Source organism: Nomascus leucogenys, chromosome X, assembly GCF_006542625.1.
Source record: "Nomascus leucogenys isolate Asia chromosome X, Asia_NLE_v1, whole genome shotgun sequence".
Classification (NCBI taxonomy): Eukaryota; Metazoa; Chordata; class Mammalia; order Primates; family Hylobatidae; genus Nomascus; species Nomascus leucogenys.
Window position 1 is genome coordinate 94,564,714 of NC_044406.1, and position 24,801 is coordinate 94,589,514.

Sequence of the window (24,801 nt, forward strand, 5' to 3'; positions counted from 1 at the left end):
AGAGTGCCGAGGTAGGAAAAGAACCCTATCACATAGAAAAAGAAAGGAAAAAAAAAAAAACAGCTGAAGAGAGGGGGAAGAACCCCTTGCTCTATGCAAATGGGTTCCTTTAATCACTGTATTCTTCCCCTGCTTTGGACTGAGCTGAACTCCTCAGCCAGAGGAGTAAAGGCTCTATGGGCGTGTGATGGGAGGGGACAGTGAGTGGGAAATGCTGGACAGCTGCCCCTGTGGGGTCCCTGGGCCCCAAGACTGCCCTGGGGTCCTGGCTGCAGCTGTGATTTTCTCCTGCCCTCCATGGCTGTTGGAAGTGGCACATGCATGCTTTGGACATGCCCAAGTGCCGCAGCCAGGCGGGGAGGGGGTGGAGAGGAAACTCACTGTGTGCCACGCGTGTCTGCAGCTGTTGGGGTGGGGGTGGGGATGGCACCTCTAAGAACAAACGGAAATCACATTGTTCTGAATTGCGTATCTGATTGCTGGGCCAAATGTTCATTCTACTTAATAACATTTCTGCAGTTTGCAGCAAAACTCTTAACATTATAAAAGAAGCAATAGGAGCCATTTCAAACCATGGAAGAAGAAAGGAAAGATACCACAGAAAAATCTAAGCATCTTGGCGGACCACCCATTACATTGGGGATGGGGTCCAGTTCAGGGGCCTTCTGGCAACACCGAGGAGTGGCATTGGCCAGATGCCTTCAGCTGCCCCAGAACTTTACTCTGGTCCCATATGATGGCTAGACCCATGTGAAGGGAAACAGAGCCTTTTACCCAAAAGAGAGAAATGGCAGGGTTGCATCCTGCCCCCTGCAAGTGGCATAGATCAGAGGAAAGTCTGAGGACAAGAAAAGACAGATCCACATTTTTGCATTTACTCACCCTTCTGATGTATCCCAGACAAGGCCCTAAAAAGGAGCAGGAAATTTCCCTGACCCATTTGAAGGCAGGAACTCGAGTGCAGGGGTGCTAGAACTAGCTGGCTGCTTCAGTGCTGGCAGGGATGGACTCCACTTGCTTGGTCCCACTGTCTTCCACCCATCACAGGATGGGGAGTGCAGGTGAGCAGGTGCAGGAGCCAGGGCGAGTGATTTTGGGTGCTGGCAGGAGCAAAACTTCGTGTGGATCTGCAGCAGCATCTAGGGGGGTGCCCATGACCCCTGAAGCCCCAGAAAGAGTGTTACAATCAGTGCTCTTTTAGCTTTGCCATCCACAGATGGCTTAAGTGTTAAAAGCTCAGTGGAGGGTCAGGGTGACTGCCTTTTGCACCCACACCCGAGTTCTTGTCCGGTGTCCAGGAGGAATGAGGTCACATGAACAAATTGGAGGTGGTAAACTTGGGGGATTTTATTGCCAATGAAAGTGGCTCTCAGCGGGAAGGGGAGGTGAAAAGGGGACGGAGCAGGAAGATAGTCTTCCCCTGGAGTCCAGCCATCCCCGACCGGACTCCTCTCCGAAGCAATGCTGTCAAGCTGTCCTTTTGAAGTCAAGCTGATTCTCTCCAACATCCAACCGTAGTCTCTGACGTGCAGCTGCTTCTCCTCTTCTCTTCTCTCTGCTAGCGGAGCCTGGGTTTTTCATGGGCACCGGGTGGTGGGCAGGGTGGGCCATGGGTGGTTTTGGAAAAGGCAGCATTCAAGAGGGAAAACAGGAATGGATGTTCTCACTTTGGGCCACAGTTCCAGGCTTGAGGGTGGGACACTTGCCGGAGACCCATGCTCTTCTGCCCAGAATTTCCCTGCCTCCTCTCCCTATCAGTATGTTTCTTAATTTTCAGGTGGTTAAGGATTTGTGAGTTTATCTTTTTGTTATTTTATTCTTATTTTACAGGATAGTGATCAGAGATGGTAAACTGTAAACTTTTTCTTCATGATCCATTTTAAATGCTCCATGAATACAAGGGAAGAATGTATTATTCTGTAGGATGCAAAGTTTACATATAACTATTATATTGATGTATTGATAGTTTTTTTCTATAGTCTTATTTTTGTTTTAAACTTGTTTCGTTAGTTTCACACTAAAACTGTAACTGTCCAGTGGGTTCCTCTTGTCTGCTGCCCAGATAGAGCTGACTTATCAAGCAGAGGAATTGGCAATAGAGAGAATTTAATTGACATGAGGTGGGCCATGCCTCTCAGAATTTGGGGACTAGGGTTTTTCTTTCTTTTTCTTTTTTCTTTTCTTTTTTTGAGACAGGGTCTGGCTCTGTCACCCAGGCTGGAGTGCAGTGACATGATCTCAACTCACTGCAACCTTGACCTCTCTGGACTCAGGTCAGCCTCCCACCTCAGACTCCCAAGTAGCTGGGACTACAGACACATGCTGCCATGCCTGGCTAATTTTTAAATATTTTGTAGAGACAGGATTTCACCATGTTGCCAAGGCTGGCCTCGAATTCCTGGGCTCAAGCAGTCTGCCCACTTCAGCCTCCCAAAGTGCTGAGATTACTAGAATGAGTCACTGTGCCCAGCTTAGGGTTTTCCAAATGTAGTTTGGGGGAAGGGGTGGGAGTGGTTAGTCATTGCCATTGGGAAGTGGTTCTCTTGCATGCTGAGTCGCTTCTGGGTCGGGGCACATGAGTGATTGGCAGGTACAGGTGGAGCCATTCATGGTCAGATCTACAAAAAAACCTGAAAAGGTATCTCAAAAGGCCAATCTTAGGTTCTACAATAGTGATGTTATCTGCAGGAGTAACTGGGGAAATTGCATATTTTGTGAACTCTGGAATAATGGCAGGTAATCATTTATGTCTACACCTTAGCAGAATTCAGGCTTTTCTATCCTTTGAGCCTGGTGGTCTCTCATTAGTTTTACAAAGATGGTCGAGTTTTGGGGAAGGGTTCTTATTATTTAAACTATAAACTAAATGTCTCCTAAAATTAGCTTGGCCTAAGCCCAGGAATAGTTAAGGGCAGCTTGAAGGCCAAAGGCTAGATCCAATTTCTATCACTGACACCGTTTTCTCACTGTTAGAAGTTTTGCCAAGCCGATTTCAAAATTGTATCTTTTTTCTATCTTTTCCCTTTCTATTTTTAAGGATATTTGTTTCCTAGAAGTGGAATTGACAGTTTAAAGTAAAGCCACGTTTCAATGTATTGACACATATTGTCAACAATCTCTATTTGCCAAGGCAATTTATACTCCCACCAGAAATGTACAAGGGGGCAGATTTTCCTTTACTGTTAGAGTGCTACTAAATTCAGTCACCTACACTTAGCCTTTTTGGTCATCTCTCAGAGAAAGATTGTTGGATGCTGGGCAGTAGTCGAGAGCAGGAGCTCCCACTGGGTTAGGGTTAGGTCTGACAAAATTGATGGATGTCATCCAGTGGGCATAGTACCCCTGTTACAAATAAGACTGTTGAACTTTTGAGATTTGGGTTGCTTCAATACAGAAAGAGGTCACAGAAATCAGAAGCAGTTTTGATTAAGCAGTTAAATGTCCCCATGTTCGACTTAAGTAGTTTCCTCCACAATTTCTGCCATCCCTGCATCTTCTAGATTTCTCACTCTCTTTGTTCTGCCCAGTGATGACCTTTTCTTCTCTCTGGTTGTCCTTCAAAACTTGTTTTCTGAGATACTGAAATTCACAATGACATATGAATGAACAGAAACCACTGTACAGGGATCTGCCTTTTCATAAAGGACATACATTCCTGAAAGTAGAATTTTAAGCATGGATGGGGTGTATAGTACCAATGAGGTCTTCTATTTCTTCACTAGGAAACAGCACTCATTAATCATTCATTAGAAATATACATGGTATTTGAAAAACCACTATTAAATTCCTCTTCATAAAGTAGCTGATTCAAACAAATCAACTGTAAAAGTACACTTTTTATATAATCAGGACTATTTAAGTATAGAACAAGCATTAGATGAATGATATTAAGGAATTATTTTATTCATTGTGCTTATGCAATAAGATATTCCTTTGTTTTTGAGATAGAAACTGAAGCATTAGGGGTGAAATAACATAATGTTTTGGATTTGCTTTAAAATGCCTCAGCAGACAGTAACCAAAGCAGCATGGTACTGGTACCAAAGCAGATATATAGACCAATGGAACAGAACAGAGGCCTCAGAAAAAACACCACACTTCTAAAATCATCTGATCTTTGATGAACCTGACAAAAACAAGAAATGGGGAAAGGATTCCCTACTTAACAAATGGTGCTGGGAAAACTGGCTAGCCATATGGAGAAAGCTGAAACTGGATCCCTTCCTTACACCTTATACAAAAGTTAATTCAAGGTGGATTAAAGACCCATTACTTACATTAGGCATTTTTCCTCATGCTAACCCTCCCCTAGCCCCCCACCCCCTGACAGGCCCCAGTGTGTAATGTTCCCCTCCCTGTTTCCATATGTTCTCATTGTTCAATTCCCACTTATGAGTGAGAACATGCAGTGTTTGGTTTTCTGTTCTTGTGATAGCTTGCTGAGAATGATGGTTTCCAGCTTCATCCATGTCCCTGCAAAGGACGTGAACTCATCCTTTTTTATGGCTGCATAGTATTCCATGGTGTATATGTGCCACGTTTTCTTTATCCAGTCTATCATTGATGGACATTTGGGTTGTTTCTAAGTCTTTATTATTGTGAATAGTGCCACAATAAACATATGTGTGCATGTGTCTTTATAGTAGAATGATTTATAATACTTTGGGATTGCCGGGTAATGGGATTGCTAAGACAAATGGTATTTCTACTTCCAGATCCTTGAAGAATCGCCACACTGTATTCCACAATGGTTGAACTACTTTACAGTCCCACCAACATTGTAAAAGTGTTCCTATTTCTCCACAGCCTCTCCAGCACCTGTTGTTTCCTGACTTTTTAATGATGGCCATTCTAACTGGTGTGAGATGGTATCTCATTGTGGTTTTGATTTGCATTTCTCTGATGGCCAGTGATGATGAGCATTTTTGCATGTGTCTTTTGGCTGCATAAATGTCTTCTTTTGAGAAGTGTCTGTTCATATTCTTTGCCCACTTTTTGATGGGGTAGTTTGTTTTTTTTCTTGTAAATTTGTTTGAGATCACTGTAGATTCTGGATATTAGCCCTTTGTCAGATGAGTAGATTGCAAATATTTTCTCCCATTCTGTAGGTTGCCTGTTCACTCTGATGGTAGTTTCTCTTGCTGTGCAGAGCTCTTTAGTTTAATTAGATCCCATTTGTCAATTTTAACTTTTGTTGCCATTGCTTTTGGTGTTTTAGACATGAATTCCTTGCCCATGCCTATGTCCTGAATGGTAATGCCTAGGTTTTCTTCTAGGGTTTTTATGGTTTTAGGTCTAACATGTAAGTCTTTAATCCATCTTGAATTAATTTTTGTATAAGGTGTAAGGAAGGGATCCAGTTTCAGCTTTCTATATATGGCTAGCCAGTTTTCCCAGCACCATTTATTAACTAGGGAATCCTTTCCCCATTGCTTCTTTTTGTCAGCTTTGTCAAAGATCAGACAGTTGTAGATATGCAGTGTTATTTCTGAGGGCTCTGTTCTGTTCCATTGATCTAGATCTCTGTTTTGGTACCAGTACCATGCTGTTTTGGTTACTGTAGCCTTGTAGTATAGTTTGAAGTCAGGTAGCACGATGCCTCCAGCTTTGTTCTTTTGGGTTAGGACTGACTTGGCGATGCGGGCTCGTTTTTGGTCCCGTATGATCTTTAAAGTAGTTTTTTCCAGTTCTGTGAAGAAAGTCATTGGTAGCTTGATGGGGATGGCATTGAATCTATAAATTACCTTGAGCAGTATGGCCATTTTCATGATACTGATTCTTCCAACCCATGAGCATGGAATGTTCTTCCATTTGTTTGTATCCTCTTTTATTTCATTGAGCAGTGGTTTGTAGTTCTCCTTGAAGAGGTCCTTCACTTCCCTTGTAAGTTGGATTCCTAGGTATTTTATTCTCTTTGAAGCAATTGTGAATGGGAGTTCACTCATGATTTGGCTCTCTGTTTGTCTGTTATTGGTGTATAAGAATGCTTGTGATTTTTGCACATTGATTTTGTATCCTGAGACTTTGCTGAAGTTGCTTATCAGCTTAAGGAGATTTTGGGCTGAGACAATGGGGTTTTCTAGATATACAATCATGTCATCTGCAAACAGGGACAATTTGACTTCCTCTTTTCCTAATTGAATACCCTTTATTTCCTTCTCCTGCCTAATTGCCCTGGTCAGAACTTCCAACACTATGTTGAATAGGAGTGGTGAGAGAGGGCATCCCTGTCTTGCGCCAGTTTTCACAGGGAATGCTTCCAGTTTTTGCCCATTCAGTATGATATTGGCTGTGGGTTTGTCATAGATAGCTCTTATTATTTTGAGATGTGTCCCATCAATACCTAATTTATTGAGAGTTTTTAGCATGAAGCATTGTTGAATTTTGTCAAAGGCCTTTTCTGCATCTATTGGGATAATCATGTGGTTTTTGTCTTTGGTTCTGTTTGTATGCTGGATTACATTTATTGATTTGCATATGCTGAACCAGCCTTGCATCCCAGGGATGAAGCCCACTTGATCATGGTGTATAAGCTTTTTGATGTGCTGCTGGATTTGGTTTGCCAGTATTTTATTGAGGATTTTTGCATCAATGTTCATCAAAGATATTGGTCTAAAATTCTCTTTTTTTGTTGTGTCTCTGCCCGGCTTTGGTATCAGGATGATGCTGGCCTCATAAAATGAGTTAGGGAGGATTCCCTCTTTTTCTATTGATTGGAATAGCTTCAGAAGGAATGGTACCAGTTCCTCCTTGTACCTCTGGTAGAATTCGGCTGTGAATCCATCTGGTCCTGGACTCTTTTTGGTTGGTAAGCTATTGATTATTGCCACAATTTCAGAGCCTGTTATTGGTCTATTCAGAGATTCAACTTCTCCCTTGTTTAGTCTTGGGAGGGTGTATTTGTCAAGGAATTTATCCATTTCTTCTAGATTTTCTAGTTTATTTGCTTAGGTGTTTGTGGTATTCTCTGATGGTAGTTTGTATTTCTGTGGGATTGGTGGTGATATCCCCTTTATCATTTTTTATTGCATCTATTTGACTCTTCTGTCTTTTCTTCTTTATTAGTCTTGCTGGTGGTCTATCAATTTTGTTGATCTTTTCAAAACACCAGCTCCTGGATTCATTGATTTTTTGAAGGGTTTTTTGTGTCTCTATTTCCTTCAGTTCTGCTCTTATCTTAGTTATTTCTTGCCTTCTGCTAGCTTTTGAATGTGTTTGCTCTTGTTTCTCTAGTTCTTTTAATTGTGATATTAGGGTGTCAATTTTAGATCTTTCCTGCTTTCTCTTGTGGGCATTTAGTGCTATAAATTTCCCTGTACACACTGCTTTGAATGTGTCCCAGAGATTCTGGTATGTTGTGTCTTTGTTCTCGTTGGTTTCAAAGAACATCTTTATTTCTGCCTTCATTTCGTTATGTACCCAGTAGTCATTCGGGAGCAGGTTGTTCAGTTTCCATGTAGTTGAGTGGTTTTGAGTGAGTTTCTTAATCCTGAGTTCTAGTTTGATTGCACTGTGGTCTGAGAGACAGTTTGTTATAATTTCTGTTCTTTTACATTTGCTGAGGAGAGCTTTACTTCCAACTATGTGGTCAATTTTGGAATAGGTGTGGTGTGGTGCTGAAAAAAATGTATATTCTGTTGATTTGGGTTGGAGGGTTCTGTAGATGTCTGTTAGGTCCACTTGGTGCAGAGCTGAGTTCAATTCCTGGGTATCCTTGTTAACTTTCTGTCTCGTTGATCTGTCTAATGTTGACAGTGGGGTGTTAAAGTCTCCCACTATCATTGCGTGGGAGTCTAAGTCTCTTTGTAGGTCACTCAGGACTTGCTTTATGAATCTGGGTGCTCCTGTATTGGGTGCATATATATTTAGGATAGTTAGCTCTTCTTGTTGAATTGATCCCTTTATCATTATGTAATGGCCTTTGTCTCTTTTGATCTTTGTTGGTTTAAAGTCTGTTTTATCAGAGACTAGGATTGCAACCCCTGCCTTTTTTTGTTTTCCATTTGCTTGGGAGATCTTCCTCCATCCCTTTATTTTGAGCCTATGTGTGTCTGCGCACATGAGATGTGTTTCCTGAATACAGCACACTGATGGGTCTTGACTCTTTATCCAATTTGCCAGTCTGTGTCTTTTAATTGGAGCATTTAGCCCATTTACATTTAAGATTAATATTGTTATGTGTGAATTTCATCCTGTCATTATGATGTTAGCTGGTTATTTTGCTTGTTAGTTGATGCAGTTTCTTCCTAGCCTCGATGGACTTTACAATTTGGCATGTTTTTGCAGTGGCTGGTACCGGTTGTTCCTTTCCATGTTTAGTGCTTCCTTCAGGAGCTCTTTTAGGGCAGGCCTGGTGGTGACAAAATCTCTCAGCATTTGCTTGTCTGTAAAGGATTTTATTTCTCCTTCACTTATGAAGCTTAGTTTGGCTGGATATGAAATTCTGGGTTGAAAATTGTTTTCTTTAAGAATGTTGAATATTGACCCCCACTCTCTTCTGGCTTGTAGAGTTTCTGCCGAGAGATCCGCTGTTAGTCTGATGGGCTTCCCTTTGTGGGTAACCCGACCTTTCTCTCTGGCTGACCTTAACATTTTTTCCTTCATTTCAACTTTGGTGAATCTGACAATTATGTGTCTTGGAGTTGCTCTTCTCGAGGAGTATCTTTGTGGCATTCTCTGTATTTCATGGATTTGAATATTGGCCTGCCTTGCTAGATTGGGGAAGTTCTCCTGGATAATATCCTGCAGAGTGTTTTCCAACTTGGTTCCATTCTCCCCGTCACTTTCAGGTACACCAGTCAGACGTAGATTTGGTCTTTTCATATAGTCCCATATTTCTTGGAGACTTTGTTCGTTTCTTTTTATTCTTTTTTTCTCTAAACTTCTCTTCTCACTTCATTTCATTCATTTCATCTTCCATCACTGACACCCTTTCTTCCAGTTGATCCAATCAGCTACTGAGGCTTGTGCATTCATCACGTAGTTCTCGTGCTGTGGTTTTCAGCTCCATCAGGTCCTTTAAGGACTTCTCTGCATTGGTTATTCTAGTTAGCCATTCGTGTAGTTTTTTTTTCAAGGTTTTAAACTTCTTTGCCATGGGTTCGAACTTCCTTCTTTAGCTCGGAGTAGTTTGATCATCTGAAGCCTTCTTCTCTCAACTCATCAAATTCATTCTCTGTCCAGCTTTGTTCCATTGCTGGTGAGGAGCTGCATTCCTTTGGAGGAGGAGAAGTGCTTTGAATTTTAGAGTTTCCAGCTTTTCTGCTCTGTTTTTTCCCCATCTTTGTGGTTTTATCTACCTTTGGTCTTTGATGATGGTGACATACAGATGGGGTTTTGGTGTGGATGTCCTTTCTGTTTGTTAGTTTTTCTTCTAACAGTTAGGACCCTTAGCTGCAAGTCTGTTGGAGTTTGCTGGAGGTCCACTCCAGACCCTGTTTGCCTGGGTATCAGCAGTGGAGGCTGCAGAACAGCGGATACTGGTGAATCACAAATGTTGCTGTCTGATCGTTCCTCTGGAAATTTTGTCTCAGAGGAGTGCCCAGCCATGTGAGGTGTCAGTCTGCCCCTACTGGGGGGTGCCTCCCAGTTAGGCTACTCAGGGGTCAAGGATCCACTTGAAGAGGCAGTCTGTCTGTTCTCAGATCTCCAGCTGTGTGCTGGGAGAACCAGTCCTCTCTTCAAAGCTGTCATACAGGGACATTTATTTCTGCTGAGATTTCTGCTGCCTTTTGTTTGGCTATGCCCTGCCCCCAGAGATGGAGTCTACAGAGGCAGGCAGGCCTCCTTGAGCTGTGGTGGGCTCCACCCATTTCAAGCTTTCCAGCCGCTTTGTTTACCTACTCAAGCCTGGGCAATGGTGGTCGCCCCTCCCCCAGCCTGGCTGCCGCCTTGCAGTTTGTTCTTAGACTGCTGTGCTAACAATGAGCGAGGCTCCGTGGGTGTAGGACCCTCTGAGCCAGGCACAGGATATAATCTCCTGGTGTGCCATTTGCTAAGACCATTGGAAAAGCACAGTATTAGGGTGGGAGTGACCCAATTTTCCAGGTGCCATCTGTCACCCCTTTCTTTGACTAGGAAAGGGAATTCCCTCACCCCTTGAGCTTCCCGGGTGAGGCGATGCCTCGCCTTGCTTCAGCTCACACTCGGTGCACTGCACCCACTGTCCTGCACCCTCTTTCTGAGACTCCCCAGTGAGATGAACCTGGTACCTCAGTTGGAAATTTTGAAATCACCTATCTTCTGCATCACTCATGCTAGGAGCTATAGACTGGAGCTGTTCCTATTCGGCCATCTTGGCTCCACCCTCCTGTTTGTTTTATACCTTTTTTTTTTGAGAAAGAGTGTCACTTTGTCACCCAGGCTGGAATGCAGTGGCGCAATCTCAGCTCATTGCAACCTCCGCCTCTCAGGTTCAAGTAATTCTCCTGCCTCAGACTCCCGAGCAGCTGAGATTACAGGCATGCACCACCATGCCTGGGGATTTTTTGTATTTTTAATAAAGATAGGGTTTTACCATGTTGGTCAGGCTGAGCCTAAAACTGACCTCAAGTGATCTGCCTTAGCCTCCCAAAGTGCTGGGGTTACAGGCGTGAACCACTGCACCTGGCCCATCCTATTCAGGGCCTCTGACCCCCTTGGGGTTTTCCCCGTAGAAACCCCTTTGTTTATTTCTTGACTCACAAGGTAGTTGAGACCCCTGGAAATATGTTCTCAAGACCTCTTTGTTGCCCAGTCACAGAGTTCAGTGTTGGTTATTATTCTGAGGCTTCCCTTCCCTCTGATGCTTACAAACAGAATTCCTCTGGTCCTTGTCTTTCAGGCTCTTTCCTGGTACTTCTCTATCTTATTTCTCTACTCCCTCAGCTTAGAAGCAACATAGGCTCTTCTTCAGCTATTTTCACTCTTCCACTTGGGCCCTTGCTTCTTCTAGTGGGCTGGAATCAGACTGTTTTCTGTCTGCCTGGAATCAGATTTTTTCCCTTTTGTAATCCAGAGTTCCCTGTCTCAGAAAGAATGACCTCTTTCTCAGAACAATGCCCTTTTCGACCTTAGCTATGAGAGTTCAAATTTCCTGACCCTCCCAGTAGAGATTCCTTGCTCTGTATATATACAGGGAGTATCAGGATGGTGAATCCATCCCTCAGAAACAAATGTCTTGGGAGGAGTGCTTATGTCAGACTTGAGTACAGAGAGTGGCTAAATGCTTCCCACAATGTGATCTGAGACTTAAGAAGGTGGAAACATTCACTGGCTTGCCTTGTTCTCCTCCCCTTCCATAATTCCTTAATTGTGAAGGCAGTGAAAAGGATGGCCTTGGAAAAAGCCCTAGACTAGAAATCAGGAAACCTGGGTTCTGCTGCTGGCTCTGTCACCCACTAGTCATGTGAACTTGGGTGGAACAGCCTGTGCAAACCTCTATTAGACTGCCTGCTCTTCCATGAAGGAATTTCTTGGTTACAGGCTGTTTCCTTGGTTGGACTAGAAGCTTCCTGAAGGTAGCAGCCATGGCCATGCCACAATCATTTTGGAAACTGCAGTTTCTAACTGGTCTCTCTGACTCATCCGGTTCCCCTCCTATCCATTTTCCACATTGCTGTGGAAATGAACTTGTAAAATGCAAAACCTGTCATGTCACTCCCTACCACAAACCCTTTAATGGTTCCTCCACTGCCTTTAAAACCCATTATGATCTGGACCCTACCTACCTCTCTAGCATGGTCTTCTAGACCTTTTTGCTGTCTTCGTCTTCTCTGCTGTGAATCTCCCCTTCCTCTAACTCTTATTCATTCTTTAAAAATATCACATCCTTAGGAAGCCTTCCTTGACCGTCTAAGCTCCCCACTTGACAACTGTTGGTTAAATCCCCATCTTATAAGCACCCAAAGATTTTCCTTATTACGTGATAAACCTCTTTTGTAGCACTCCTCAAACAGGTAACTGCTCAGTATCTGCTTCCCTGCTCATTATAAGATTCACGAGATGATGGCAGAGGCCTTGTCTATCTTGCGTTTTGCTAAGTGCTTACTAAAATGCCTAGCACATAATAACAGTAAAATTTGTTCAATGGTAATATGAAATGACCTGTAATGTATCCACATAAATGAGTGTTGACTGCTTCAAGAATTGGACGTATCCTCCATGGTAAGAGTGATGTCTGTCTATAATCTTTCACGTTCTTATGGCTTTCTGAAAAGCAGTGCTATTATTGAAATATCTCCCATAAACATTATAAAGCAGTAAAGCAGTTAACGTCCTTTTGATCTTGTAATGTAGTATTACACAGATCTTCTCACTTCGTGTAAAAAACACGATCTTTGTCAGTGCTTCTTTTTACTGCTGGAATATGAAACTATGAATTTTGCATATTAGCTGAAATATTACTAGAATGTTTTTGTTTTGTTAATATCTCAGGTTAACAATCTGCTATTTGATTCTTTAACCTGTCTTCAAAAGGCATGTATATGTCTCATTATTACTTAAAGAAATTGGGTAGCTGATTTGAGAATATACCATTATTTTAACTTTTTAGTTGATTCTATTTTTAACATGAAAATAAACAAATCAATTTAAAAGTTTTAAAAAGGAACGATTAAGTAAATATATTTTATCTTGTTTTTGGAGGAATGTCAATATTGTGAAGCACTTTTACAAATCCTTTTAAACAGAATATGAGTTGACTTATTAATAGTAATATGCTCACTGGGAGACAGTAAGTGGAAAGAAAAGTGATAGACTTGAGTCTGTCTGGCTCTGTTTTATAAGCTGCATACACTGAACCTCATTTTATTCATCTAAAAAATAGGATGATAGTATGTAGTTTGAAGAGTTATTCTGAAAGTTGAAGATAATATAGAGTACTAGCACATCTAGTGATGCCCTTTTGCCATCTGTACTTTATATGCTGTTCATTCATTCCACAAATATTTAAGCGCATTTCTGCGTTGGGCCAGGCACTGGCAACATAATGGTGAACGTGGCACCTGTCTTCACAGAACCTACACTCCTTCGATTTTCCGTCTGTAGGAGTACTGCTCAGTTCAGCCTTCACCTCCTTCAAGAAGCCACCACCCATGCTCTAAGCCTCACTCCCTGCCTCCCTCATCTGGTTCAGGTGTTCCTCCTCTGTGTCTTCAGGGTAACCTGTGCATACTTTCGTCATAGCACTTCTATATACCGATTTGGCTCCCCACCGGACTAAGCGCTCAGGCCGAGTATGGTGTCCTATCCTTATTTTTTATACCCAGCACATGGCTTGATACACGAATAGGTACTGAGAAAGGATATTTGGATAAACAGTGCCATCTGGTGGCCAGATGTTGTAAGTACAATCTTTTATGCATCATAGGAGTAAGTAAAGCCCAGGTGAGTAAAGCACCTAGGAAAGGCAACTTTTTCTTTATTTTAACACAGGGAAAGGAAATATTTCAGAATATGTGGTCTCCTAGGATCTCTTAGGTCTCCTAGAGGTGTTTTTATTCCAACGTCTCTCCGAATCTTTCATAATTCAGAAAACAATATTTAAATGACACAACAGATAAAAGAAAACTATTTTGAATGTACAAAAATAAAATGAAAGAGAAATTTGTCTCCTGTAATAAAGAAATGTAACATAGTATACAATACCTTTTTTCATAATACCTTTATTTCAAGGCCTACACACATTCATTCACTCAACAAATATTTACTGAGCATTTACTGTGTGACAAGCACTATTCTAGGTGTTAGAACGGTGAACAAAACAAAATGCTTAAACTTAAGGAGCTTACATTCTAATGGGAGGAGACACACAATAAACAAACATATTTTTATTAGGGATTATAAGTATTAGGGATAAAAATAAACTAGGTTACAGAGTGGGGTGAGTGTGTGTGTGTGTGCGTGTGTGTATGTCTGTGAGAGAGAGAGAGAGAGAGAGAGAACGTCATTTGAGCAAAGGCCTGAAGATGTATTCGAACTTCAGAAAACTACAGAAATGTTGGTTGACCAGGCCTGCCTAAAACATTATGGGACTTTTAGAGAGTTCTTTCTTTTTTCTTTTTAAAAATAAGTTTAATCTTATGTAAAAGTTGCTAAAATAATACAGAGAGTTCCCGCATACATTTAACTAACCTTCTCCAATGTTAGCATCTTACATAACCACACAACTATCAGAACTAGGAAACTGTCATTGGTACAGTAATTCTACTGAGCAAACTATAGACCTCATTTGATTTTCACCAGGTTTGCATGCACTCAACTTTTTTTGAGGGGGGGCGGATAGTTCTATTAATCTTATCACATTTATAGATTCTTGTAATCACCACTGTAATTAGGACAGTATTGTTTTATCATCCCCCCAAAACTCATTTGTGCTACTTCTTTATGGGCACATCTGTCCCCCAGCAACCACTGATATGTTCATCATTACTATAATTTTCTCATTTCTAGAATGTTATGTAAATGGAATCATATAGTATGTAAAATACTGTGATTTGCTATGTCAATCATCATAATGCCCCTGAGAGCCATTCAATTTGTTGTGTACATCAATAGTTTTTGATTTTTTATTACTAAGTAGTATTCTACTATGTGAATATTCTACAATTTGTTTATATATGCCCACAGTGAAGAGCATTTCAGTTGTTTCCAGTTTTTTGCTAATAGAAACAAAGCTGTTATGACCATTCATGTAAGGTTTTTGTGTGGACATAAATGCTCATATTTCTAGGGTAAATACACAAGGATGAGAGCTAGACAGTTTTATTTCTTCAGAGGGATCCATAAGCAAGTACCATGCTTCACAAAACAAGCAGTAGATTGGAAAGAACACTGGATAGGACTCAGAAGATCTGGCTCAAGCCTTGCCCTGCCATTTAGTAGCAATGCGACGTTGGATGAGCCTCTCCCCTCTCTAGGCCCCATATTTCTATCTCTGAAGTGATGGAGTAGGAATCGATCATTTCTTCAGTCTTTTTAAGATCTAATTACATGGTTCTGATGAGATACAAAGGAGGTTTCTGCCTCATTTCACAAAAAATTTTATAGCTATGTACATAAAATACCAGATGAAAAACCTAGGTTATATCTCCCACCTTTTTCTTCCATGTTCCAAACAGTTACGTGGTGGCTTACACCTGTAATCCTAGCACTTTAGGAGGCCGAAGGTGGATGGATCGTTTGAGGTCAGGTGTTCGAGACCAGCCTGGCCAACATGATGAAACCCATCTCTACTAAAAATACAAAAATTAGCCGGGAATGGTGGCGCACGCCTATAGTCCCAGCTACTCGGCGGGGTTTGCGGGGGGGTTGGGGGCTGAGGCAGGAGAATCACTTGAACTTGGGAGGTGGAGGTTGAAGTGAGCCGAGATCACGCCACTGCACTCCAGCCTGGACAACAGAGCAAGACTCTATCTAAAAAAATAAAAAATAAACAGTTACTTTGCTTACGAAGAGACTATGGGGGAGACAGTAACTAAGCCTAAGGCTATAAAGGTTTGGTTGTCTGTTCCCTGAGGAGAAAGGACTCCAAAATCAACACAGAATTGCCACACGGCATAATGCCATTCCTAAGTCATGTATATGGAGCAGATTGTCCTCACCCTCTGTCTCAATTATTTTTATTAGTTAGACATAGGGTAAAGTACATACAAAATATATGTGTGTATATATGTGTGTGTGAACTGTCTATGCTTTTAAAATATGTTGTATTATGTATTTCTATACAGGTACTTTTTTTTCAAAAGTCAGGAAGGAAATACACAAAATATTTGCAATGGTTAACTCTAGAGATTGTGATTGTCGTGAGAGGCAACTCTAAAGGAAAAAGAAGTATATATTTTTGAGCACAGCCTCTCTCTCTCTGTCTCTCTCACACACACACACACACACGCACGCACACACACAGTGGTTAAAATCATAGACATGAGCCAGACTGCCTGAGTGCGAATCCTGGCTCTGATATTTACTAGTTATATGACCTTGGGCAAGTTACATAACCTCTGTGTTTTCTCGGCTTCTTCTGTAGAATGGGAATGGTAATAATAGTGCCTACCTTATGGGGTTAATGGGAAAAGTAAACAAGTGAAAATACATGAAGCAATTAGAATAGTGCCTAACATGTGGTTAGCACTATAAAAGTATTAACTCTTATGTACTCCTCCCACAAGCTGATAGAAAACTTTTCTGTCAGTCAATGTCTATCTGAAGGCCTCACATAGCATGAGTCCCTGAGCCCAATTCACTACGAAAGTTATACTTCTAGAAATGGCTTGGCTGCCACCTCCCCATCCACACTACTTTTCTAACTTTAACAGCCAATCTCCCAGCTACCTCTACCCTCCTAATCCCTCACCCCCTCCCTGGCCAAAAGAATTACACACCAAAGCTGTAGATTGCTTAACTATGTCTCAGTATTTTTTTTTTTGCTTGCTAAACTGTAGTTACTCCAGTACAGGTGACTAAAAATTCTATTAATAATTTCATATATTTCTTGCTCCTTTAAGTGACCACCCTCCCTCAAATCTAAAGAAATAGGTATAACCAATTTTTTAAAATCCCTGCTTCATTTAGTCATATTTACGTAAAGCTGGAAGGACCATCTTTGAAATGTTGCAGTGTTTACCTTTAGAAAACAAAAAAGAAGATTGTCTCTTCTTCCTCTTCCTTTTATACATTTGAAAATTCCTGATATAACAGGGCTATAGTGCTGGTGGTGATCATGATGTTAGTGCTAGTGGTAGTGATGTTTTGTGTGTATGTGTGTGCGTGTGAGAGAGTGTGAGAGTGGAAGGAGAGAGAGAGAAGGATCCTTAAAGTGTGATCTGGGTTAACACCTTAGCTTTGATGCTGCCACAGCAAATGCTATGTCTGCTTCATAAACATTGTTTTCTTAAATGCATCATTTTAAGAAAGTAATGAATTATTTGCAGCTCAGTAAGGTGACAAGGCTGTTCATAATAATTTCTTGATAATTCATCAGATGTCCGATTTACCTCTCACTTTTCCTTCTCATCTTCTTTGCACAGAAAGTGACTGCTTATTAAATAAAGCCCAACTCAGCCTCTTTTTTCTGTTATGGAGTCTGAGAAGGTGGGATAGTGATCATCTGAGTGGTCCTGGGCAATAATAGGAAGTGGAAAGTTTGTTGTGTCCCCCTCCCAGTTCTTCATGTATTGTGTCTGCCTTCTCTCTTCACCTTGCTCTCAACTAAGATGTCAATTAACAATTCTTAAGGTGTTACTATAATGCTAAGATCCTGACATTTTTATCCAAGTACTTTCAGAGACTCAAAATGACAGCACAGCTCTCCATAATACATCTCCAACCCTTGTTTCTAGCCTTATTTGCCTCCATTACATCTGTCAGGCTGATCTGCTTTAACCAAGCACATTTTCTATTTTTCTGCTTATGCTTTTGCTCATGCTATTCATGTAATTCATTCTGCCTAAACTTGTCTCCCTTTAAACTCCATTTCTACCTGCCCAAGTCTTGCTCATCCTTGAAGACCAGCTCAGCTACATGAAACTTTATCTAATCCTCTGATTGTCCTTTTCTAAATTTGCTCTTTCCTATGATCTCATACACCTTTAATTGTATTCTATTACATTACTTGTTTTGCTGGTCCTTAAATTATAATTAGTTGTATTCACACTCATAGTCTCTACTAGACTGTAAGTGCCTCGAAGGCAGAAGCTGAGTCTTTTTCATCATTATATCCCACTCAGGGAAACCCAGCACTATGCTGGATACATGTGGGATATACTGTGGTATGTGGGAGACACTCAATAAATGTTTGTTGAAATAAAAACTTCCCCAAATGATCTTTAATGCCAAAATTTCACAATATTCTGGTGGAAGGGAGATCTATTTGGGCAGAAGATTTCAGAGAATAAACTAGATTGGCATTTACTTTGTAGAGTGGAGAGCACTGAGATGGAGAAGCCAGTGAGGAATTCCTTGCCATATAATTATTATTATTATTGCATTTCACTTGAGTCTGGGTATATGGGATCATCTATTTCATATATCTTGTTCCATCTGAACAGGAAATCTCAGTGCCTTCTGAACTCCTGTGCAATGCTCTATAGGACTGATGGATGTGACAAAGCTGAGGTGAAAGTGGAAGTGGGGAAGTTATCGTGGGAGTGGATTGGAGGGAAGGCTGATGAACTTTAAACCCAGGAATAACATAACTGTAGAATGAGCAATGGAATATCTCCCCTGCCCCCTACCCCCCGCAAAAAAAGTCCTAACTATCAAATAAGCTCTCTGAAAGAAGCTAAGGGTAAAAAGGTCTAGCCCATTTACATTTCAATACAGAAGAGAAGCAATTGCCAAAATAACTTTTTGCAGTTTCTTAAATCTTTGCAACTTATGGCTTTGGTGAACTCCCACCTATTTATTTCCTTGTATCGAACAGTGGTAAAGTCTTTCCATCAGGGGCCTTATGTGTTTGTATTAAGAATAGGTGGAAATTGGGGAAGACTAGGTCTTACTCTACAGTCAATCTTTGGGCTGGGAGGTAATAAGGTAGGATGGGCAGTTGGAAAGAAATATGCAAGTCAAATTTTTGCTGCCTTAAGAAGAAAGTAAAAGAGCAAAGAGCAGAGAACAGGACCTGGAGACTTACCAGGGAGCCTGTGTTGCCTAGTGTTTAGGACTTGGAAGATTGAGGCTAAGACTCTTAGTCATAAACATCACAAACTGCCTCCCAAAAGTCTTTTTGGGGTGGGTGGATTTATACAAGTAGGTTGCCAAGATTGACCTAATGGTATTTTCAAGGAGGACAGATTTTTTTCCACAGACATAAAGCCATTTAGACAAAACCACTAACCTAATACAAAGAGCGAATGTCAAATAAAGAGCTAGGGTCTTCCACAAACCAACCAACCAGCCAAGTATGCTTATTAAGGTAACCCAGTTATTTTCAATTAAGCGTTAATAAGCAAGTGAAATACCTCAATGTATTATGTCTTCAAACAAAGAAAATACCAGGGGCTTTCAAATGTCTTACAAGCAATTTGAGTTGTTTTATTCACATCACAAAGACCGGTTTTCCCTGAAGTATTTCCTGTTCAGAAAACACTTAAGGACCCTGCTCTTCTGGGGTGCTTCTTGACATGAAAAGATTTTAATGTCATTGCTTTACCTTTAGTTTGGAACTGTGCCTCTTCAGCCAACTTTTCATTCTATTAGTTGTGCCTGGTTTTATCTCCCCTGATGTGACTGTCCAAAAAACATTCCCACCCTAGCTCCCTCATTTCACCTTATATTTTCTCTACAAAATACACTCACTGGAGTATATTTTATAATGCTTGGCATTCTTATTTTGATTTTTTTTTACTGTGCTAAATCAGTCAGTAAATGTTTGTTGTAAGGCTTTGTACCAGTTATAATGGGAGAGACAAAGCAGTGTAAAATCTTCCTTCAAGGAGCTTGCTGTCTAATTGAAGATATGTAAGCAAAAGAGTGCTTCTTATATTTGATATTTCCTTTCTATTTCTGATATTCTCCTCGGGTATGCCCTGTCCATATCACAATAGCCTCCTAAATAGTCCTCAGGTTTACTATTACCCTCCATCAAATCAGTCCCTGTTCATCTTCTTAAACAAGTTCACTGTGGTACTTCTCGCACCACCTTACCTTTCCTCCCCTCAAAAATACTACTTAAAGATACCATATTGCCTAAAAATAAAGTTCAGTCTCATTTGTTTGGCTTGAAATTTCTCTCCTTCACACCTTTTTAATCTAAGTCTTATTCCATCTTTAAGGTTTAATTCAAGTTCCATTTCATCCATGCATCTTTCCTCCACTTACCCACCAAAAGTAATCTTTCCTTTTAATTTCAGTAGATTATAGTCTACATCACCCATTCAGTATTTAATTTATGCTACCTTGATTGGTTTCTTTTATATGTATATGGCTCTTCCCCATCCAGATTGCAAATTTTTTGAGGGCAGGGCCTTAGCATAATGCTTTGCACAGAAAAAATGCTTGATAAGATGTCTGGTAATGAAGACATGATTTTTCCTGGCTTCAGAGTAGAGGAAGGATTATGAGGATGGGTAGCAAAGGAAATATTCTGGAGGTAGGGAGATTAATTAACGAGGTTTGTGCAACAACAGTCCTATCACAATAGGTGATAAGGGTTTCAACCTATTGGTTCTTTGGCTCAGATCCTGACTATATTAATGAATAACTTTGTTTAAGGGTAGTCAAGTGAAGCAGTGGGAGTGGAGAAGGAACAAAGAAACCTGTAACTATTTGCGATCAGTTAGTTGTAAACACTACTGCACTTGGACCAGCCACCGAGGAAATTTAGCATGATTAAAAAGGAAAGGAGGGAAGGACTTTGGGACTGCTGTGAATTTATATGGGGACAAAGGAGAAGTAGCAGTCAGAGTTTACTGAACCCGAGTAACTGCAATAATGATAGTAGCATTGACACGAAAATAGGAAAATCAGAGGTGGAAGCCAGATCTGGAGAGAAGGCGATGTTTGTTTTTAGACTTACTGAGTTTAGGGTAACTTGAGTAACAAAGTGGAAATGTCTAATGAGGAGTAAAAGATACCTTTTTTCACATTTAATTCAATCCAACAAATAATTACAGAGCATCTACTATGTGCCCATCATGATACTGGAGATAGATATAGTCACATAAGACACAGTTCTTGCCCTCCAGAACTCATGATGGAGTGAGGAAGACAGACTAATATGATAAAATATAGGAAATGGTATAATTGAACTATATATAGAGTATGTGAAAATATAAATAGGGGATCAATTGCTTGTGTCCAAGCAAGTGAGAAAAATTACAGAAGCGATGATCTTTGAGAAGGGCCTTAAAAGATAAGTAGAAATGTGTTCAGTAAACAGATGGGGAAATGACTTTCCAAGTAAAATGACAGTCTCGGGCAAAGGCACAGGACATGAAAGTGCGTGGCATTCTAGGGGAACAACAAGGAGTCTGAAGTGACTAATGAGAAACAGATGACAGAATAAAGATGGATGATTTGAAAGAGATGACGATTTTCAGAAATTGAAGAAAAGGGTGTTGTTACACTCAACTGGAGAGCAGCATATGTGTAAGGTTAAACGTGTAGTCTCTAGTGCCCTAGTGTTGGACTCTCTCAGCCCAAATCTCATCTCTGCTACGTACTAACTGTGTAACCTTAAGCAAGTCACTTAATCTCTCTGTGCTTAGTTTTCCTCATCTGTCAAATGTAGATAAAGGTACCTACCTCGGGACTGTTTTGAGGATTGAGAGAGCCAATATATGTAAACTAATTAGAGCAATGCCTGGCATATAGTGTTATGTAAAGGCTAGTCCAAGGATTACATTTTAAGAAACCAGGTACGACATCATTGTGTACTACACCAGTAGCCACCTAAAAAAGAAATTATAAATGGCAAGTGTCTAAGTTTCTAGATACTGTAAGCAAGGACCCAGAGAAAACTAAATGAATCTCTTAGTCTCAGATAAAGGAGTTCGTGAGCTGGTAAGATATCTGCCTTGGAAAGGTAGATCCAATTTAGGGAAAGGGTGAGGTGTCTGAGAAAAAAAAGTAGAATGGCTAGAGTGCCATTCAGAGTAAACAGAAGCCCCCATTGTGGCATTGCCCTAGAAAATGGAAAAAAGCAACATAAGATTGTCACTCAGCAACAGACATATTTTATTTCAGTTAGGTAGGAAACAGAAAATTAGCCATCAGGGAGCTTCAAGTATGAGAGAGGGGGTAGTAGGGTCCAGTGACAGGTATTTTGCTCGGGTTGGAGAATATGGAGGAACCCTCTGAAGAGGGATAGGAATTGGAAATGCAACCCTATCTTGCTAATGAAGCACATCTAGCCCCTTGAGTTTTGATGCTCTCAAGTAACCCATTGTCTGTTCCTCAGCCTTCTAGAGCTCTGCTCGAGTGATCCTTGAATAGACTCTTGGAATGCTTGTGCTTCCCTGTATGACTGCTCTGTGTGCTGCTGAAATGGAACTGAACCTCGCCCGCCCACCCAGCCAGCCCAGGGGTTTCACTTGACAGAACTCGGTTTGAATTCTGGTTTTACCGCTTATTAGTTGTGTGATTTTTGAGCAAGTCACTAAAATTCTCTACACCTCAGTTTCCCCATCTGTGAAATGGGAATAAACATGGTTCCTATATTGTAAAATTGTTATGATAATTACATGAAATAATTTACCTATGAAGTGCTTGGCAAGTTAAGTACTAAAAAGATGTTAGTTCCTTTCTCCTTCCTTTCCTGTTATACTTGGGCAGCCCCAAAATCCCCTGTTGTCATTTTAGCCCCTCCTGGGGGCTCTGTACCATCTAGTGTCAATAATAATAGAGATGAGGAGAAGGAGAAATCAATCCATGGAAAGAAAATGAAGAATGGTAGTTTCTTTTTTCCAACCCTGACTTTGCAGTAAAGATGTTTTGATGTAGCCAGTATCCCAAAATAGGAAAGGTATTCAGATACTGGACAGCCCAAGGTAAGAAATACCCACTAAAACACAACTATGTGAAAAACATATACACATGAATATATGTTTAATGATATATTTAATGTGAAAAATTAGAAGGGAACAAGGAAAACTGAAAACATTTTTGTTAGCACAATATATTGTTGTAATGTTATCTTAATATTGTGCCTGTGGAGGAGGATACTCTTTTCTTGACATACATAAATCTCCTTACCCTCTTTCCAAAAGAACAGCAGGAGGAAAGGGTACTGGAGTAAAGGGAATTGTTCAGTGGGAATAACATGCCCCCATCTCATCTGTCCTTCTGCCCAGCCTTCCATTAACCATCATGATCTACCAGAGGCCTGGAGAGCTTCCTAACTGTGGTGCTTCAATGCCCTTGCATCATTAATATCATCATCTCTACCCTTCTTCTAGGAGTGGATCTTATGAGGGAGGTATGGAAGAAGTTGTGCATGCTTAGCTGTCAGTCCGAACCTTTTAGAGCCAGCAGGGGACAAAGGCAACAATCACTGTGTAATACTCTGAAATTTCTTGGCAGGTGAATACTGCTATGCATGAGGCAAAACTTATGGAAGAATGTGACGAGTTGGTAGAGATTATCCAGCAGAGGAAGCAAATGATCGCTGTCAAAATCAAAGAGACAAAGGTAAAGCACAGCACTTCAGTGAATCCAAGGAAGAGTTGACTTCACAAATATCAAAGTTTGATCCAGATGATTCCGGTCTGATCATGAAATCAAGAAGAAATGAGATTATAGGGAGAGAGGCAAAGAAGTGATGTTTGGCCTACTGCTCTGAATCCAGTAAAAACGATGGCCATTCTGGGGTGTTAGAAATGTTCTATATCTTGACCTGGTTTACGTGGGTGTATGTGTAGGCAAAAGTTCATTGAGCTGTACACTTAGGATTTGGGTGCTTTACTGTTGTATGTTATAACTCAATGAAAAGGAAAAAAGTAATGGTAGAAATGTGAGTCAGGATCATGGACCACGAATTCCAGGATGAGGACTCTGGGCTTAAACTGAAAAGTGTTGGGCAGCCATTCTAGTTTCTTAGGAAGGGAGAAAGACGGATTGATATGGCAGAGGTATGCAGGGTAGATCAGAATGGGATGATACCAAAGTCAGGGTAGCAAGTTATGAGACTTATGGAATGATGCTTTGTAAGAGTTGATAAAGACCTAAACCAGAGTAGTGGCAGCACAAATGGGAGGGAAGAACACAACAGGCATTGCTAGAAAGAAAATGATAGGAAACATTGAACTTTTAAATATAAAAGATGAATGAGAGAGAGGGAAGACTCAGTGAAGACATTCAGGTTTCTAGCCTGGGAACTGAAGAATCATGATCATAAGGGTCAAGTGTGAGCCTCCATACAGCTATATGGTTTTAGGCTTGTTGGCTGGCTCGTCAGTGTTAGTGGTTATAAGTTCATGCTGTGTGTATAATGTGAGATGTTTTGAGAGGCTAGAGTGATCACTAATAATTTGTGCCATGCTGAGTGGTTATAGCTTATCCAGGAACTAAAGTTTCCAAGAATACAGATTTGTGAACACACAGGTATGCATAAAGACACTTAGAGAAATATATACATAGAACTGTAGCTACTCATAAAGAAAAAGATGGTACTTTTTAGTAAACATATATGTGAAAATATATTGACAACAAAATGTAAACAAACAAAAATGTAAACAATTATAATCTCTGGGTGGTAGTGTTTCTTTTATACTTTTTATTTTCTGAATTTTCTATAATGGGCATGCATTGATTTATAATCAGAAAAATTAATGTTACTAATACACAGAGGGGGTAGATAACCGAGAGTATATGACTTTGTTGCAGCCTAAGTATGTAAGCGGTAGACAAGAGAAGGAGGGGTTGGCACAAGAGACACAGTGGGTAGGGTGAGATGGTGAGTGGTTAGTACAGGGACCATGGAATATTAATAAACCTTATTTTTAGAATCACTGCAGCATACCTCCTTCATGTTGTTTTTTATTGTTTTTAATTAAGCACTGCATGTTTTATCTTATTTTTTTCTTTTACTAATTCCTTAAAGGTTATGAAACTGAGAAAGTTGGCACAGCAGGTTGCTAATTGCCGCCAGTGTCTTGAACGGTCAACAGTCCTCATCAACCAAGCTGAGCATATCCTGAAAGAAAATGACCAGGCACGGTTTCTACAGTCTGCAAAAAATATTGCTGAGAGGTCGGTTCCTTATATTCTTTGGAAATGCCTGCTCTTGTGAAAAAGGCCAGTTTAAAGTCACGTAAAGTTCAGGCATGTATCTAACAGCTGCCACCTGAAGATTTTACCAGTTAAGTAGTTATTGAGCCTCAGTGG

The 24,801-nt window shown here is 40.7% G+C and overlaps 1 protein-coding gene across 3 annotated transcripts in view; it reads left to right on the forward strand.

The window, feature by feature from the left end:
• The window catches only part of MID2 (midline 2), a 111,451-nt gene that overhangs the window by 53,218 nt on the left and 33,432 nt on the right, over positions 1 to 24,801 (forward strand). For all 3 annotated transcript variants that reach the window (XM_030807291.1, XM_003262172.3, XM_030807292.1), the window contains exons 4-5: positions 22,999 to 23,106; positions 24,518 to 24,666. In XM_030807291.1, the coding sequence (XP_030663151.1) occupies positions 22,999 to 23,106; positions 24,518 to 24,666 (257 nt within the window). The remainder of the gene's footprint in view (positions 1 to 22,998; positions 23,107 to 24,517; positions 24,667 to 24,801) is intronic.